This window comes from Oncorhynchus clarkii, chromosome 10 (genome assembly GCF_045791955.1).
Source record: "Oncorhynchus clarkii lewisi isolate Uvic-CL-2024 chromosome 10, UVic_Ocla_1.0, whole genome shotgun sequence".
Classification (NCBI taxonomy): domain Eukaryota; kingdom Metazoa; phylum Chordata; class Actinopteri; order Salmoniformes; family Salmonidae; genus Oncorhynchus; species Oncorhynchus clarkii.
The window spans coordinates 8818168-8837672 of NC_092156.1; the positions used below are offsets into that span (position 1 = coordinate 8818168).

Sequence of the window (19505 nt, forward strand, 5' to 3'; positions counted from 1 at the left end):
CTTCTGGGAAGACTTTCCACTAGATGTTGGAACATTGCTGCTATAACAGCCTCCACTCTTCTGGGAAGGCTTTCCACTAGATGTTGGAACGTTGCTGCTATAACAGCCTCCACTCTTCTGGGAAGGCTTTCCACTAGATGTTGGAACGTTGCTGCAGGGACTAGCTTCCATTCAGCCACGAGCATTAGTGAGATCCGGCACTGATGTTGGGCGATTAGGCCTGGCTCTCGGTCGGCGTTCGTATTAATCCCAAAGGTGTTCGATAGGGTTGAAGTCAGGGCTCTGTGCAGGCCAGTCAAGTTCTTCCGCACTGATCTCGACAAACCATTTCTCTGTGGACCTTGCTCTGTGCACGGGGGCATTGTCATGCCGAAACAGGAAAGGACCTTCCCCAAACTTGTCTAGAATGTCATTGTATGCTGTAGGGTGAAGATTTTCCTTCGCTGGAACTAAAGGACCCAAACCATGAAAAACAGCCCCATTATTCCTCCTCTACCACTGTACAGTTGGCACTATGCATTGTGGTATGTAGCGTTCTCATGGCATCCACCAAACCCCATAGTCCAATGGCTGCGAGCTTTACACCACTCCAGCCGGTTGCTCGGCCATACAAACCCATTTCATGAAGCTCCCGACAAAACAGTTCTTGTGCTGATGTTGCTTCCAGAGGCAGTTTGGAACTCGGTAGTGAGTGTTGCAATCGAGGACAGACGTGCTTCAGCACTCAGCGGTCCTGTTCTGTGAGCTTGTGTGGCCTACCACTTCGCGGCTGAGCCGTTGTTGCTCCTGGACGTTTCCACTTCACAATAACAGCACAGCAGGACAGACATTTGACGAACTGACTTGTTGGAAAGGTGGTATCCTACGACGGTGCCACATTGAAAGTCACCGAGCTCTTCAGTAAGGCCATTCTACTGGAAATGTTTGTCTATGGAGTTTGCATGGCTGTGTGCTCAGTGCTGCCTGTTTGTAGTCATACATTGACAGTATTAATACCCACCTATACAGAAATCCAATCTCTACCGTCTTCTGAGTAGGGTTGCACAATTCCGATATCTTTCCCTAAATTCCCAGGTTTTCCAGATTCTCCATGTTGGAAAATTTCTGGAATCAGGAAGGAATAACCTGGAAATTTTGGGGAAGATACCAGAATTGTGCAACCCTACTTCTGAATAGTGTGTGAGAGAGAGAAAGTTGGATAGACTTGAAAGACTAGAGGGAGAGATCTACAGAGGGCTGGGGGGAAGACTAGAGGGAGATATCTACAGGGGGCTGGGGGAGACTAGAGGGAGAGATCTACAGAGGGCTGGGGGGGAGACTAGAGGGAGAGATCTACAGAGGGCTGGGGGAGACTAGAGGGAGAGATCTACAGAGGGCTGGGGGAGACTAGAGGGAGATATCTACAGAGGGCTGGGGGGAGACTAGAGGGAGAGATCTACAGAGGGCTGGGGGAGACTAGAGGGAGAGATCTACAGAGGGCTGGGGGAGACTAGAGGGAGAGATCTACAGAGGGCTGGGGGGGAGACTAGAGGGAGAGATCTACAGAGGGCTTGGGGAGACTAGAGGGAGAGGGCTGGGGGGGAGAATTCCAGTGTGTTTGTGATGACTCATGTGTTCTGTGTCTGTTGATCCAGGTGCGTCTGGAGTGGCCCACTGACCTGGCGGTGAACCCTACAGACAACTCCCTGTATGTTCTGGAGAACAATGTGATCATGCGCATCACTGAGAACCACCAGGTCAGCATCATCGCTGGGAGGCCCATGCACTGCCAGGTCCCGGGCATCGACTACTCCCTGAGCAAGCTGGCCATCCACTCAGCTCTGGAGAGCGCCACGGCCATCGCCATCTCCCACACCGGCGTGCTCTACATCGCCGAGACGGACGAGAAGAAGATCAACCGCGTGCGGCATGTCAGCGCTTCCGGGGAGATCTCTCCGCTGGCCGGCGCCACCTCCGAGTGCGACTGCAAGAACGACGTCAACTGCCAGTGCTTCTCTGGCGACGAGGGCTACGCCACAGACGCCGGGCTCAACGCCCCCTCCTCGCTCGCCGTGTCTCCCGACGGCACGCTGTTCATCGCTGACCTCAACAACATCCGCGTGCGGGCGGTGAGGCGCAACAGGCCCGTGGCCACGCCCATAGGGCTGTATGAGGTGGGGTCACCGCGGGAACAGGAGCACTACGTGTTCAGTAGAGATGGGCTCCACAGACACACAGTCAGTCTGATCACCGGAGAACTCCTGTATAACTTCACCTACGGGCCGGACGGGGAGCTGGCTGCTGTGGCTGATAACTGTAACAACACCCTGAGGGTGAGGAGGGACGGCTCTGGTCAGCTGAGGCTGGTGCTGCTGCCTGAGAACCAGGTGGTCAGCCTGGGGCTGGACCCTGCCGGCGGCCTGCGCTCCGTATCTGCCCTAAACCAGGAAGTGGCGCTGATGAGCTATGCTGCGAACACAGGTCTGCTGGCCTCCAAGGCTGATGAGACTGGATGGACCAACTTCTATGAGTAAGGGAAAAGGGGGGATACCTGGTCAGTTGTCCAACTGAATGAAAGGGGGGATACCTAGTCAGTTGTCCAACTGAATGAAAGGGGGATACCTAGTCAGTTGTCCAACTGAATGAAAGGGGGGATACCTGGTCAGTTGTCCAACTGAATGAAAGGGGGGATACCTGATCAGTTGTCCAACTGAATGAAAGGGGGATACCTAGTCAGTTGTCCAACTGAATGAAAGGGGGGATACCTGGTCAGTTGTACAACTGAATGAAAGGGGGGATACCTGGTCAGTTGTCCAACTGAATGCATTCAACTGAAATGTGTCTTCCACATTTAACCCAACCCATCTGAATCAGAGAGGGGGGGGGGGGGGCTAACATAATCGACATCCACATCTTCAGAGCCCGGGGAACAGTGGGTTAACTTCCTTACTCAGGGGCAAAACGAGGGGATTCGATCCAGCAACCTTCCGGTTACTGGCCCAACGCTCTGTGTGAATATACTTGTGTATATATGTGTAATGTGGCTGGGTAAATGAACAACTCAGTGATATAACTCACATGTTCATGTGGGCTGAAGTAAATGAGTAATTACCATGGAAATAATGCATGAGAGAGAGAGAGAGAGAGAGAGAGAGAGAGAGAGAGAGAGAGAGAGAGAGAGAGAGAGAGAGAGAGAGAGAGAGAGAGAGAGAGAGAGAGAGAGAGAGAGAGAGAGAGAGAGAGAGAGAGAGAGAGAGAGAGAGAGAGAGAGAGAGAGAGAGAGAGAGAGAGAGAGAGAGAGAGAGAGAGAGAGAGAGAGAGTCTGGATTCTGTCAGATCAACAGTATGTCACTGTCACCATCTGGTATCTGACACTGGTACTACACTGAGTACTAGAGGACATCTGTTGGTCTCACGTTTGATTAAACAACCAAGCTTTGTTTCCCAGCACACGTGTAAGGATTTGTTTTCCCTCCATGTCTACTTGACTCAGCTCCGTCCTGTTCCTTTCCCCCTGTGCAGGTATGACAGTGAGGGGCGTCTGACTAACGTCACCTACCCAACGGGAGTGGTGACCAGCCTGCACCGGGAGATGGAGCAATCCGTCAATGTCGACGTGGAGCGCTCCAACAGAGACGATGACGTCACCGTCATCACCAACTTGTCCTCTGCGGAGGCGTCCTACACCGTGGTGCAAGGTAACTAACAATGTCACCCCCCCCCCCCCCACAATTTTTTTTTTTTTAAATCTCATAAAAAAATATATTCTACGAATTGGAATTTTCGTCATGTTGCTGCCCGACAAGACGGCCCCTGATCCCAGAGGTTATTACAGCCGTTTAGCGAGGAGGGGGAGGGGGAGGGGGAGAGGGAGAGGGAGGGGGAGAGAGAGAACGGATTTCCCCGCTGACCCACGGGGGTGTGACAGAAAATAAATGCTATTTCATCTGTACGTCTGGAAACGACTGGAGTCGTGAGAATAAGAATTGAAGAGATTGATATGAAAGTCTACCCTGGGGGGGGCTGGTAAAAGAGGGCAAACTGACTTGTCTACCTCTAACTGCGCACTTTATTTCAATCTGATGTGGGAGTTCTGACTGAAATGGCGTCTCCAAAGTAAATCTGTCTTTAAAAGGCTCACAAAGTTTACTTCTCCTGTTTCCAGGAGATAAATTGAGTTTTGAAAGATGTTAAGAGCTGGTTTTGAGTTACTCTTGTTTTTGTTAGACGTGTTTCAAGAAGTTTTCCTCACGTTAAAACTCCGTGGATTATTTTGTTTCCAGATACCTTTTTTTCCTCAGTTGATCTCATTACTGGAAATGGAATAAAAGACTCATGTTCTGCATTTGGCTGAGAGACCCTCTTATCTCTGGTCATGTCGTTCTGAGAGAGGATACCCTGTTATTGTCTGGGAGTAAAGTACACACATCCAGAGACCACATGTCCTCTAATGCAGAGCATTAAATCACGTCAAATGGAATCTCTGTAATAAAACACTTCTCATATAACACGTGTGTGTGTGTGTGTGTGTGTCTGCTGCTCCCCCTGCAGACCAAGTACGGAACAACTACCAGTTCTGTTACAATGGCACTCTGCGGGTGTCGTATGCCAACGGCATGGGCCTCAGTTTCCACACAGAGCCCCACATCCTAGCCGGCGCAGTCAGCCCTACCATTGGTCGGCGTAACATCACTCTGCCCACCGACAGCGGGCTGAATTCCATCGAGTGGAGGATGAGGAAGGAAGTGATCAAAAGTAAAGTGACCATATATGGCAGGAAGTTGAGGGTAAGCTGGAGTGCTCTGATGTCAATCCATTTCTGGAGGTTTTCGTAATCAATGCAGCTTGTTGTCTGTCAGACTAAAGGCCGTCTCTGTATGATAACATGTGTCACTGAGGAAGAAAAATAGAACTACAATATACAATTTAGAGAGTAATGTTGTTGTATTTCAATATATATATATATATACAGTGTATTCAGACCCCTTGACTTAAAAAATATATATACTTTACAGCCTTGTTCTAAAATTGATTAAAAAAAATATCAATCTACACACAATACCCCATAATGACAAAGCAAAAACAGGTTTTTTGACATTTTTGATAATTTATTAAAAATAAAAAAAACTTCATATCACATTTCCAGAAGTATTCAGACCCTTTACTCGATACTTTGTTGAAGCACCTTTGGCAGCGATTACAGCCTCGAATCTTCTTGGGTATGATGCTACAAGCTTGGCACACCTGTATTTTGGGAGTTTCTCCCATCCTTCTCTGTAGATCCTCTCAAGCTCTGTCAGGTTGCATGGGGAGCGTCGCTGCACAGCTATTTTCAGGTCGATCGGGTTCAAGTCCGGGCTCTGGCTGGGCCACTCAAGGACATTCAGAGACTTGTCCCGAAGCCACTCCCGCATTGTCTTGGCTGTGTGCTTAGGGTCGTTGTCCTCCCTCCTCCCTTCCTCTCTCTCCACGGGTATCTGTGACTAATGTAATGTCTCCTCTCTCTCCACAGGTATCTGTGACTAATGTAATGTACCTTCCTCTCTCTCCACAGGTATCTGTGGCTAATGTAATGTACCTTCCTCTCTCTCCACAGGTATCTGTGACTAATGTAATGTACCTTCCTCTCTCTCCACAGGTATCTGTGACTAATGTAATGTACCATCCTCTCTCTCCACAGGTATCTGTGACTAATGTAATGTCTCCTCTCTCTCCACAGGTATCTGTGACTAATGTAATGTACCTTCCTCTCTCTCCACAGGTATCTGTGACTAATGTAATGTCTCCTCTCTCTCCACAGGTATCTGTGACTAATGTAATGTACCTTCCTCTCTCTCCACAGGTATCTGTGACTAATGTAATGTACCTTCCTCTCTCTCCACAGGTATCTGTGACTAATGTAATGTCTCCTCTCTCTCCACAGGTATCTGTGACTAATGTAATGTACCTTCCTCTCTCTCCACAGGTATCTGTGACTAATGTAATGTACCTTCCTCTCTCTCCACAGGTATCTGTGACTAATGTAATGTACCTTCCTCTCTCTCCACAGGTATCTGTGACTAATGTAATGTACCTTCCTCTCTCTCCACAGGCCCACGGCAGGAACCTCCTTTCCATTGATTTTGACCGCAACACTCGCACAGAGAAGATCTATGACGACCACCGTAAGTTCACGCTGAGGATCATGTATGACCAGCAGAGCCGTCCGGCCACCTGGCTGCCCAGCAGCAGCCTGGCTGTGGTCAACGTGTCCTACTCCCCCACCGGACGCCTGGTGGGCCTGCAGAGAGGCAGCATGAGCCAGAGGAGCGAGTTCGACACCTTCGGACGCATCCTCTCACGCACCTTTGTGGACGGCAAGGTGTGGAGCTTCAGCTATCTGGACAGGGTGAGGCACTCTGATACACTACTGGGTGTGTGTGTGTCTCTGTGTGTCTGTGTGTGTCTCTGTGTCTCTGTGTCTCTGTGTGTTTCTGTGTCTCTGTGTGTTTCTGTGTATCTGTGTGTCTGTGTGTCTGTGTGTCTCTGTGTGTCTGTGTGTCTGCGTGTCTCTGTGTGTCTGTGTGTCTCTGTGTGTCTGTGTGTCTGTGTCTGTGTGTGTCTGTGTATCTCTGTGTGTCTCTGTGTGTCTGTGTGTCTCTGTATGTCTGTGTGTCTGTGTCTGTGTGTCTCTGTGAGTCTGTGTATCTCTGTGTGTCTCTGTGTGTCTGTGTGTCTCTGTATGTCTGTGTGTCTCTGTGCGTCTGCGTGTCTCTGTCTGTGTCTGTATGTCTGCGTGTCTCTGCGTCTGTGTGTGTCTCTGTGTGTCTGTGTGTCTCTGTGTGTCTCTGTGTGTCTCTGTGTGTCTGTGTATCTCTGTGTGTCTCTGTGTGTCTCTGTGTGTCTGTGTGTCTCTGTGTGTCTGTGTGTCTCTGTGTGTCTGTGTGTCTCTGTGTGTGTCTGTGTCTGTGTGTCTCTGTGTGTCTGTGTATGTCTGTGTATCTCTGTATGTCTGCGTGTCTCTGTGTCTCTGTGTGTCTCTGTGTGTCTCTGTGTGTCTGTGTGTCTGTGTGTCTCTGTGTGTCTCTGTGTGTCTCTGTGTCTCTGTGTCTGTGTGTCTCTGTATGTCTGTGTGTCTCTGTGTGCCTCTATGTGTCTGTGTGTCTCTGTGTGTCTGTATGTCTGTGTGTCTGTGTCTGTGTGTCTCTGTGTGTCTGTGTATCTCTGTGTATCTCTGTGTGTCTCTGTATGTCTGTGTGTCTCTATGTGTCTGTGTGTCTCTGTGTGTCTCTGTGTGTCTGTGTGTCTGTGTGTGTACTGTTAGTTGCCTGGGAACAAAGTGCCAGACAGTTTTCCACTAGCCTGTCTCTGAGTTTTGTTGTTTAAGTTTTTCAAGGTGTCCAGACTACAGTACAGAATAAAATACAAAATATGCCTTTTCTTTCCCATCTCTCCTCAGTCCATGGTGCTGCTCCTCCAGCAGAGTCAGAAACAGTACGTGTTTGAGTTTGACACCTCGGGGCGTCTCACGTCTGTCACCATGCCCAGCATGGCCAGACACACCATGTCCACCCACGTCTCCGTCGGTTACATCCGCAACATCTACAACCCTCCCGAGAGCAACGCCACCGTCATCCACGACTTCAGCGAGGACGGACGACCGCGTGCCACCTTCTACCTGGGCACGGCCCGACGCGTCATCTACAGGTACGGCAAGCTGGCCAAGCTGTCTGAGGTCCTGTACGACGGCACAGCCGTCACGTTGGGCTACGACGATACGACCGGCGTGCTGAAGATGGTCAACCTGCAGAGCGGGGGGTTCTCCTGCACCATCCGTTACCGGAAGATAGGCCCCCTAGTGGACAGACAGATGTATCGCTTCTCTGAAGAGGGCATGGTCAACGCCCGCTTCGACTACACCTACCACGACAACAGCTTCCGTGTGGCCAGCATCAAGCCTGTGATCGGTGAGACGCCCCTGCCCTTGGACCTCTACCGCTACGACGAGATCTCAGGCAAGGTGGAGCACTTTGGCAAGTTTGGCATTATCTACTATGACATCAACCAGATAATCACCACGGCAGTGATGACCCTCAGCAAGCACTTTGACGCCCACGGCCGCATCAAAGAGGTGCAGTACGAGATCTTCCGCTCGCTCATGTACTGGATGACGGTGCAGTACGACAGCATGGGCCGGGTCATTAAGAGAGAGCTGAAGATCGGGCCGTATGCCAACACCACACAGTACCGCTACGAGTACGATGGTGACGGCCAGCTTGTCGGGGTCAAAGTCAACGACTGGTCCACCTGGCGTTACAGCTACGACCTGAACGGCAACTTGCACCTGCTGAACCCTGGGAACAGCGCCCGCCTGCTACCGCTGCGCTACGACCTGCGAGACCGCATCACCCGCCTGGGAGACATGCAGTACCACGTGGACGAGGACGGCGTCCTGAGCCAGCGCGGCGCCGACGTGTTCGACTACAACTCCAACGGGCTGCTGGAGCAGGCGTACAGCCGCACGCCCGCGGGGTGGAGCGTGCGTTACCGCTACGACGGCCTGGGCCGCCGCGTCTCCAGGAAGACCAACGAGGGAGAGCACCTGCAGTTCTTCTACGCTGACCTCAACTACCCCGGCAGGATCACCCACGTGTACAACCACTCCGGAGGGGAGATCACCTCGTTCTACTACGACCTGCAGGGCCATCTGTTTGCCATGGAGGTGACCGGAGGAGAGGAGTATTACATCGCCGCGGACAACACGGGCACGCCGCTCGCCGTCTTCAGCAGCAACGGACAGATGGTCAAGCAGCTCCAGTACACTGCCTACGGCGAGGTGTACCACGACTCCAACCCTGACTTCAACATGGTGGTGGGCTTCCACGGAGGACTCTACGACCCCCTCACCAAGCTGGTGCACTTTGCCCAGAGAGACTACGACGTGCTGGCAGGCCGATGGACTGCACCAGACCATAAACTCTTACCTAAGATCGGCAAGGAACCCGCCCCATTCAATCTGTACATGTTCAAGAACAACAACCCACTCAGTGACATGATAGACATCAAGAGCTATGTGACAGGTAACAGGGATTGTGTTTGTTTTCCTTTATGACCTGTTATTAAAAACCAAATCCATCAGTTATGTTGTGACATCTTGACGTGTTTGAATTCTGTTTTGCAGACGTGAAGAGCTGGTTGGTGATGTTTGGTTTCCAGCTCGGTAACATCATACCAGGCTTCCCCAGGCACTCCATGGATTTTGTTGACCCTCCTTATGAACTACTGGCGAGCCAGGACTGTGAGACTGCTCCGGTGAGTCATTTAGAAAATACATATTTCACCTACTGATAACTAAGACTAAACAGGCGAATCTCAATGTAATTGATGTTAATTCATTGAAATATAACAGTCTGGCCTGACTCTCTACTGTCTCCAGCTGATCACAGGGGTGCAGCATGCAGTAGAGCGCCACAACCAGGCCTTCATGGCTCTGGAGGGGAGGTTGCTCAACAAAGAGCGCCGGACCAAACAGGACAAGCCTGGCTACTGGTTCGGCACCAAGATCCCCATCGTGGGCCGGGGCATGATGCTGGCCATCAAGGAGGGACATGTGATGACTGGTGTATCAGGCCTGGCCAGTGAGGACAGCCGTAAAGTGGCCCAGGTCCTGAACAACGCCATCTATCTGGAGGGGACCCACTACACCATAGACGGGAAGGACTGCCACTTCTTTGTGAAGCTGGGCCTGGCTGACAGTGACCTGCTGTCTCTGGGGCTGAGCGGGGGGAGGAAATCTCTGGAGAACGGCGTCAACGTGACTGTCAGCGGACGCTCTCGCCGGGGTGTCACTGTGGAGATCCACACGGTGGCGTTGTCCCTGAGCGTACGTTACGGCCTAGCGGCTGACGTGCTGGAGAAGGAGAGGGGTCGCCTGCTAGAGCAGGCCCACCAGAGAGCCCTGTCGGGGGCCTGGATGAGAGAGCAGCAACATCTGAAAGAGAGCAGAGAGGGAGGGAGGCTATGGGCAGAGGGAGAGAGGCAGCAGCTCCTGGCAACAGGGAAGGTGCCAGGCTACGATGGGTACTATGTGCTGCCTGTGGAGCAGTACCCAGAACTGGCAGACAGCAGCAGCAACATCCAGTTCCTCAGACAGAACGAGGTGGGCAAGAGGTAACAGAGCCCCGCCCCTTTGACACTTCATCTCCTAGGGAGAGTAAAGGGGGTTTCCCTGGCAGTGCTGCAGGGGCATCTGAGAGGACACCATCTCACAAAACAGATGTCTTGCTGAAGGTTAAAACAGCGCCTGAATGAGTTCAGACAATGATTTAGAAAAAGCACCCTTAACTACTAACGATAATGAACTTACTTTTTTAAGAGGGGGAAAAACGGGATTTTGAAAAACTAGAAAATCTTTTTACATGTTTTTGCGGAGGGATTGGTATTGATGCCAATGAGGAAAAAGTGAACTGCTTTCAAACATCTAATCAGACGTACCCAACACAGACAATGGCAACCCAGTCAAGGCTTTTCTTTCTAGTGGCTAAACAACTTTTCAACTGTCTCAGACCGCTGTCTGGAGAACATAGAGCCATCACTTGCCAATACAGTCATAACCATGAACAATGTTTAAGGACGCTCAGTTGTTCTTCATTCAGAGTACATAGTAATATATGTTTTAATTGAACAAAGACAGATATTGAGGATGTGACATGTATGTAGATTTGTATGTCCCCGTGCAGTAGACTTTGAAATAAGACTTTCACTTGTTGTTGACTGCCAAGATCAGTCAGGAAACCCTCTCTCACTTAGAAAATAAAAATGGACTCAAATGCTATTTATTTTAATCCGTTTTATTTTTCTTGCTCTTTTTGTTTTCACTATATGACAATCATGATGAATTTGTATTGAGGAAGACATTCTTTTATTTTTTGTAAAATATGAAAGTATTCTCAATGTTTGTTTTTGATTTAATATTTGCAGCCCAAGACAACGTGTTACGGACAAATATATGTGGTGTATGTCGTGTTTTCATATTGTTTACATTTTTTTTATTTTTGTCTTTACAACTGTGAAACCTGTTTCCTTACACATTACCAAGTTAAATGTGTACATTCATTCAGCAACACAGATCCATGTCCTGAAAGCGGTCTAATTTGTACATTTCTCAAAAGAAGAGACTTTACTATTGTTCTGTGAAAATCCCTAGAAGAGTGTCTACTTACGGATCTTATTACATTTGATTGGTCGAACTCGAACCTTTTACATTTGATTGGTCGAACTCGAACCTTTTACATTTGATTGGTCGAACTCGAACCTTTTACATTTGATTGGTCGAACTCAAACCTTTTACATTTGATTGGTCGAACTCGAACCTTTTACATTTGATTGGTCAAACTCGAACCTTTTACATTTGATTGGTCGAACTCGAACCTCCCCTTTCAACACGGGAGCTTTTTATTTATTTTCTTTTTTTACCTAGTGACATCTCTGTAACCACACCCAATATCTGTAAAACGTATATTTTCACTGTGAAGAACCACAGTATGGATGTCAATATGTACATGAATAGGTAACATGAAACATTCTTTACACTAGGACGAGGATTATGTGGGAAGTTTATCAGAATAAACTTGGTTTTTCATGTTGCATGGACTGTTCTTTTCCCTCTTTCGGCAAGGAGCTGTGGTTCGACGTGCTTCCCTGAGGGCAGTGGTGGACTAACTTCCACTCAGCACTTCCACTATTTTTATCATTAGCCTAAACTTTGAAAATTGCGAATAAATCAAAGCAAATGAATCTGCCAAATGTTGAGTGGCAGGTAAAATTGTCTTCCTTGGTAATGCTGAGGTAAATTAAGATTAAAGGCGAGTGTTGTATTATTCCAATTGAGATCATTGGAGGCAAACCACTTCCTGTCAGCTGCAGTGGGTTCTCATGGCTCCCAGGCTATTTTTACAGGTTTAATTATCACCTGCCAGAAGCATCTTTGAACCCTGACCCTGCCGTATAAAGACTGACTAGAGTACAGCAGTGATGTCGAGAACGGTCCGGCTCCAGGCCACAGTGGCAATACATTTGTAAAACTGAAAGCTTACTTGGAAGAGTTCCCGTGTTGGATAGTCATAGCCAGCTAGCTAATATAGCATCCTTCTGTTTGAGTAATTATCTCTTAAAGCATTTTCAGGCAGTTAAATGTTGCAGAACATTATTTATAAAAAGCTATCTATTAATGTTTTTTTTAAACACTAATTTGTTTACAAGCGTGATAGTTGTACTTTTAGTTTATGGTTAACGTAGCTTGTTGGCCATTAGCCAATCGCCGTTTCTCAACGAGTTCAAAGCAAGTGAATGCATCCAACTGGTATTTACGAATTCACAAGTGGTAATCACCACCTTCCCATTTGGTTACGAATGCAGCATTAAACGCAGGACCTGCAAAGTTGCGAGTTCGAAATTCCAGTTGAGACTTTGGTTTTCCAACCTTAACCAACATTCTTAACTAATCACATTTTTAATATACTAAGTTTATACGTTTCTAACTTTCTGACTGAACAGCTTTCGGACTAAAAAATAAAACGACTGGCACAGTGGACTAGACACTGGACAGAAGGTCATCGGTTCTAATCTTGATGATCCTCTTTCTCAAAAAGGTATATATTTCAGTGTAATTCACATTTTTATTTTAAGCCAAATATTGATGCCTCGAGTCAATGGTGCTACCTGTCAATGATTTTAGAGGGACGGTTTAAATGGTTTGATAATCCAAATCTGTATACGCTTGTAAGAGATCTTGATTCATTATAACGCGTCTCAAAATACCTCCAGAGGTGGTCAGGAAAATCTTTTTTATTTATTTTTTATTCAACCTTTATTTAACTAGGCAAGAACAAATTCTTATTTACAATGACGGCCTACCAAAAGGCAAAAGGCCTCCGGCAAGGACTGGGGCTGGGATTAAAAATAAAAAATATAGAACTAAACACATCACGACAAGGGATCACAATCAGTTATCGTCTACACTTGTTTAAAGATGTGGGCACATTCAGAATGTGGACAACATCAGGACACATGTTAGCACCAGGTATAAACGAGGCTTAGATCTGAACTCACAGAATGACTGATATACAAAAGAAATACAAACACTCCCTGGCCCCACACTCAGCCCACATGTGAGAGCTTTAAGCCAGTGGGGTGAGGAACACTGCCCAAAATGAGTTGTGCAAACAGCCACCTGACTAACACACAGATAAAAGGCACATATTTACATGTGTTTAAACCAGCTATAACTGGTTTTAACTGTAGCACCTCCTTTGACTAACAAGTAAAGTCTGTTTGTTTGAATGATTTAACTTGTTTTTTTTGGAAGTTCCTTAGTTACCTTACATAGTTTTCTTTACCATGAAAAGCAAATATTTGTTATTATTGATTGAAAGAGAAACTTGAGTTTCCTACATCTCCAATCTGAAAAACAAAACAATTAAATATCAACTGTTATTAATTCAACTGATTACTCATCCTTTATTGAGACATTTTTCTTTGGTGAAGACGTGACAATACTTTTTTTTTTAAACGAAAGTTTGCTTTAATACTTTGAGTATTTCTTGTTTTTCTTTGGCATATGACGTACAAAGTCAAGCGAGTATAATAAAGTTACCACAAAAAAGAGCCGGAGACAGGAAGTGAAAAGTCAGTTGAAACTCCCAGAGGGTTGTACACGGTCGTGACTAGATGGAGTACAGTTGTGACCGGAAGTGACTTCGTAGCCGGTTAGAAGAGCATGTTAGCTAACCCTTTTCCTAACTTTAACCTAGTTCTCCTAACCTGCTACGTTACTTCTCCTAACCCGCTACGTTACTTCTCCTAACCCGCTACGTTACTTCTCCTAACCCGCTACGTTACTTCTCCTAACCCGCTACGTTACTTCTCCTAACCCGCTACTTCTCCTAACCCACTACGTTACTTCTCCTAACCCGCTACGTTACTTCTCCTAACCCGCTACGTTACTTCTCCTAACCTGCTACGTTACTTCTCCTAACCCGCTACGTTACTTCTCCTAACCCGCTACGTTACTTCTCCTAACCCGCTACGTTACTTCTCCTAAACCGCTACGTTACTTCTCCTAACCCGCTACGTTACTTCTCCTAACCCGCTACGTTACTTCTCCTAACCCGCTACTTCTCCTAACCCGCTACGTTACTTCTCCTAACCCGCTACGTTACTTCTCCTAACCCGCTACGTTACTTCTCCTAACCCGCTACGTTACTTCTTCTAACCCGCTACGTTACTTCTCCTAACCCGCTACGTTACTTCTCCTAACCCGCTACGTTACTTCTCCTAACCCGCTACTTCTCCTAACCCGCTACGTTACTTCTCCTAACCCGCTACGTTACTTCTCCTAACCCGCTACGTTACTTCTCCTAACCCGCTACGTTACTTCTTCTAACCCGCTACGTTACTTCTCCTAACCCGCTACGTTACTTCTCCTAACCCGCTACGTTACTTCTCCTAACCCGCTACTTCTCCTAACCCGCTACGTTACTTCTCCTAACCCGCTACGTTACTTCTCCTAACCCGCTACGTTACTTTTCCTAACCCGCTACGTTACTTCTCCTAACCCGCTACGTTACTTCTCCTAACCCGCTACGTTACTTCTCCTAACCCGCTACGTTACTTCTCCTAACCCGCTACGTTACTTCTCCTAACCCGCTACGTTACTTCTCCTAACCCGCTACGTTACTTCTCCTAACCCGCTACGTTACTTCTCCTAACCCGCTACGTTACTTCTCCTAACCCGCTACGTTACTTCTCCTAACCCGCTACGTTACTTCTCCTAACCCGCTACGTTACTTCTCCTAACCCGCTACGTTACTTCTCCTAACTCGCTACGTTACTTCTCCTAACTCGCTACGTTACTTCTCCTAACCCGCTACGTTACTTCTCCTAACCCACTACGTTACTTCTCCTAACCCGCTACGTTACTTCTCCTAACCCGCTACGTTACTTCTCCTAACCTGCTACGTTACTTCTCCTAACCCGCTACGTTACTTCTCCTAACCTGCTATGAAAAAGTTACTTCCGGTCATAGCTGTATTCCACCTAGTCAAAACCGTTGTACACTGTTAGGCTCAGGGATCAGGTTATCATGTCCCACAAACAGCAGCAGCAGCACAGGGCCGTCCAGGGCCGTGAGACAGGCGTGCTCCCCTCCTCCTCCTCCGCCATCTCGATTCCTGTCCTCCACCACATACACTGACAGGGAGGAAGACAATGATGAATCTTGCCCTGGAGGCAGCTCTGCAGATTGGTCACTAGCTGGCACAATCTAATTTTAGACCTAACCTTAACCACAGTGCCAACCCTAATACCTAACCTTAAATTAAGACCAAAAAATAAACGATATAGCCAAATGTTGACATAGCAGCCTTGTTACAGTTTCCTGGTGAAAGAGATGCGGAACTGACACAGGTGGCATCGGACAGCTAACACGCTCCTCAGGGCGAATGCCGTGCATACTATGCCAAATCAACTGCTCTCTCTCCTCACACTCCCCCAATTCTATTAACACCTCCTCGAGTGTCTCCTCATCTTCCATCCGTTCACTCTCCTCCATTCTGTCCAATAATTCCTCGACCCTCTCAAACTCAGCCCTCAGCGTTGCCGATAGCTCCGATAACATCCATGGCTCCTTACGGTAAACAGGGGGAGTTGGCTCAGGTCTGACTCCTGACTCTGCCACACTCTCCCTGTGCCCCCCCCAATACATTTTTGGGGCTGCCTCTCGGGCTTCCAGCCGCTCTGCCGTGCTAGCTCCTCATAATGCCGCCTCTCTGCTTTCGCTGCCTCCAGCTCGGCTTTGGGGCGGAAATATTCCCCAAGTCCATTCTTCCAAATAGTGCAGCCTCTCCCACTGCTCCTGCTGCTGCTGCTGCTGCTGCTTCTCCTGCTGCTGCTTTTGCTGCTGTTGCTTCTCCTGCTGCTGCTGTTGCTTCTCCTGCTGCTGCTGTTGCTTCTCCTGCTGCTTCTGCTTCTCCTGCTGCTGCTGCTGCTTCTCCTGCTGCTGCTTTTGCTTCTCCTGCTGCTGCTGCTGCTTCTCCTGCTGCTGCTTTTGCTTCTCCTGCTGCTGCTGTTGCTTCTCCTGCTGCTTCTGCTTCTCCTGCTGCTGCTGCTGCTTCTCCTGCTGCTGCTTTTGCTGCTGCTGCTGCTCCTGCTGCACCTGTTGCTTCTCCTGCTGCTTCTGCTTCTCCTGCTGCTTCTCCTGCTGCTTCTCCTGCTGCTTCTGCTTCTCCTGCTGCTTCTCCTGTTGCTTCTCCTGCTGCCGCTGTTGCTTCTCCTGCTGCCTCTGTTGCTTCTCCTGCTGCTGCTGCTGCTTCTCCTGCTGCCTCTGTTGCTTCTCCTGCTGTTGCTTCTCCTGCTGCCTCTGTTGCTTCTCCTGCTGCTGCTGCTTCTCCTGCCTCTGTTGCTTCTCCTGCTGCTGCTGCTTCTCCTGCTGCTGCTGTTGCTTCTCCTGCTGCTGTTGTTGCTTCTCCTGCTGTTGCTTCTCCTGCTGCCTCTGTTGCTTCTCCTGCTGTTGCTTCTCCTGCTGCCTCTGTTGCTTCTCCTGCTGCTGCTGCTTCTCCTGCTGCTGCTGTTGCTTCTCCTGCTGCTGTTGTTGCTTCTCCTGCTGCTGCTGCTTCTCCTGCTGCTGCTGCTGCTTCTCCTGCTGCTGCTTCTCCTGCTGCCTCTGTTGCTTCTCCTGCTGCTGCTGCTTCTCCTGCCTCTGTTGCTTCTCCTGCTGCTGCTGCTTCTCCTGCTGCTGCTGCTGCTTCTCCTGCTGCTGCTTCTCCTGCTGCCTCTGTTGCTTTTGCCTCTGTTTACCACGCCCCTTGGTCCTTGGTTGGTGGGTGGTTCTGTTACGGTTTTCTTCTGGTGAAAGAGAGGCGGACCAAAACGCAGCGTGGTAATTTATAAACATCTTTAATCAAGACGAATACCGGGAAAAACACTACAAATATACAAAACAATAAATGTGAAAACCGAAACAGTCCTGTGTGGTGAAACAAACACAGACACGAAAACAACCACCCACAAAACCCAACACAAAACAGGCTACCTAAATATGGTTCCCAATCAGAGACAATGACTAACACCTGCCTCTGATTGAGAACCATATCAGGCCAAACATAGAAATAGACAAACCAGACACACAACATAGAATGCCCACCCAGCTCACGTCCTGACCAACACCAAAACAAGGAAAACACACACGAACGATGGTCAGAACGTGACAAGCCTGCCCATCTAGCAGAAATCGTTCAGTTCTGCCTCCGGGGCAAGATTCATGACAATAAAACGTCAACCTGCAAGACAAAGAAGAGTGTGTGTGTGTGTGTGTGTGTTGCTTCACAGTTCCCGCTGTTCCATAAGGTGATTTTTAATCTGTTTTTTAAATCTAATTTTACTGCTTGCGTCAGTTACTTAATGTGGAATAGAATTCCATGTAGTCATGGCTCTATGTAGTACTGTGCACCTCCCATAGTCTGTTCTGGACTTAGGGACAGTGAAGAGACCTCTTGTGGGATGTCTTGTGGGGTATGCATGGGTGTCTGAGCTGTGTGCCAGTAGTTTAGAGAGACAGCTCGGTGCATTCAATTTTCAACAGCTCGGTGCATTCAATTTTCAACAGCTCGGTGCATTCTCATAAATAAAAGTTGTGATGAAGTCAATCTCTCCACCACTTTCAGCCAGGAGAGATTGACATGCATATTATTAATGTTAGCTCTCTGTGTACATCCAAGGAACAGTTGTGCTGCCCTGTTCTGAGCCAACTGCAATTTTCGTAAGTCTCTTTTTGTGGCACCTGACCACAAGACTGAACAGTAGTCCAGGTGTGACAAAACTAGGGCCTGTTGATAGTGTTGTTAAGAAGGTAGAAACTAGGGCCTGTAGGTCCTGCCTTGTTAATAATGATGTTAAGAAGGTAGAAACTAGGACCTGCAGGACCTGCCTTGTTGATAGTGTTGTTAAGAAGGTAGAAACTAGGGCCTGTAGGTCCTGCCTTGTTAATAATGATGTTAAGAAGGTTAGAAACTAGGACCTGCAGGACCTGCCTTGTTGATAGTGTTGTTAAGAAGGTAGAAACTAGGGCCTGTAGGACCTGCCTTGTTGATAGTGTTGTTGAGAAGGTAGAAACTAGGGCCTGTAGGACCTGCCTTGTTGATAGTGTTGTTAAGAAGGTAGAAACTAGGGCCTGTAGGACCTGCCTTGTTGATAGTAGTGTTGTTGAGAAGGCAGAGCATCGCATTATTATAGACAGACTTCTCCCCATCTTAGCCACGCATCAATATGTTTTGACCATGACAGTTTACAATCTAGTGTTACTCCAAGCAGTTTAGTCATCTGAACTTGCTCAATTTCCACATGATTTACTACAAGATTTAGTTGATGAGCTTCCCTGAGACGGTTTCTTACAGTTTGTGCAGAAATTCTTTGGTTGTGCAAACCCACAATTTCATCAGCTGTTCGGGTGTCTGTTCTCAGACAATCCTGCAGGTGAAGAAGCCGAATGTGGAGGTCTTGGGCTCTGCGTGGTTACACGTGGTCTGCGGTTGTGAGGCCAAATTCTCTAAAACGATGTTGGAGGTGGTTTATGGTAGAGAAATTAACATTCAATTCCCTGGCAACAGTGGTCAGCAGATGAGGCCAGTTGGATATACTGCCAAATTCTCTAAAATAATGTTGGAGGTGGCTTATGGTAGAGAAATGAACATTCAATTCCCTGGCAACACCTCTGGTGGACATTCCACCAGTCAGCATGTGAATTGCACGCTCCCTCAAAACTTTAGACATCTGTGGTATTGTGTTGTGTGACAAAACTGCACATTTACAAGTAGCCTTTTATTGTCCCCAGCACAAGGTGCACCTGTGGAATGATCATTCTGTTTAATCAGCTTCTTAATATGCCACACCTGTCAAGTGGATGGATTATCTTGACAAATGAGAAATGCTCACTAACAGGGATGTAAAAGAAATTGGTGCACATAATGTATGGACATTTTCGGGGATCTTTTATTTCAGCTTGTGAAACATGGGACTAACACTTTCCATGTTGCGTCTATATTTTTGTTCAGTATATCTTAACATTGTAATGATAATCAGAGAACAGGTCAAGGTCTGAATTGAATTATGTGCAATACTTTCCACTTCCACAGACACAGTTAATAAGGAGGTGTGTGGGTCATATGGCCAAGAGCCCTTTCTGTGGCTGACAAGTCCCACCCATATCAAAGACTATTATATTAGTTTTGACATTTGTTTCAGAAAAGTAAAACTATAGTTTTAAGCAGCTGCAGCTGCAGCAAAGTTATATTTGAACTTTCCTTAGTTTAATTTAGACACAACTGTATAAATTCAACATTGAAGAATAAATAAATCAAGCAGATAATTTCAAATCTTCCCTTTGCACAGTTAAAGATATCTATAATGTGTCTGGGTGAATAATTGCAGTATTACCTCGGGTTGAATCGACTTATCTGTTATGAGATTTATTTCTGTATTTTTCATCAACAAAG

General features: G+C 47.6%; 1 protein-coding gene across 1 annotated transcript in view; it reads left to right on the plus strand.

Moving 5' to 3' along the window:
• LOC139417976 (teneurin-2-like) overlaps positions 1 to 11818 on the plus strand; it is a 343240-nt gene extending 331422 nt beyond the window's left edge. The window contains exons 24-30 of the mRNA XM_071167012.1: positions 1635 to 2509; positions 3502 to 3677; positions 4531 to 4766; positions 6071 to 6367; positions 7418 to 9038; positions 9140 to 9270; positions 9395 to 11818. Of these exons, the coding sequence (XP_071023113.1) occupies positions 1635 to 2509; positions 3502 to 3677; positions 4531 to 4766; positions 6071 to 6367; positions 7418 to 9038; positions 9140 to 9270; positions 9395 to 10132 (4074 nt within the window). The 3' untranslated portion in view covers positions 10133 to 11818. The remainder of the gene's footprint in view (positions 1 to 1634; positions 2510 to 3501; positions 3678 to 4530; positions 4767 to 6070; positions 6368 to 7417; positions 9039 to 9139; positions 9271 to 9394) is intronic.
• The last annotated feature ends 7687 nt before the right edge of the window (positions 11819 to 19505 follow it).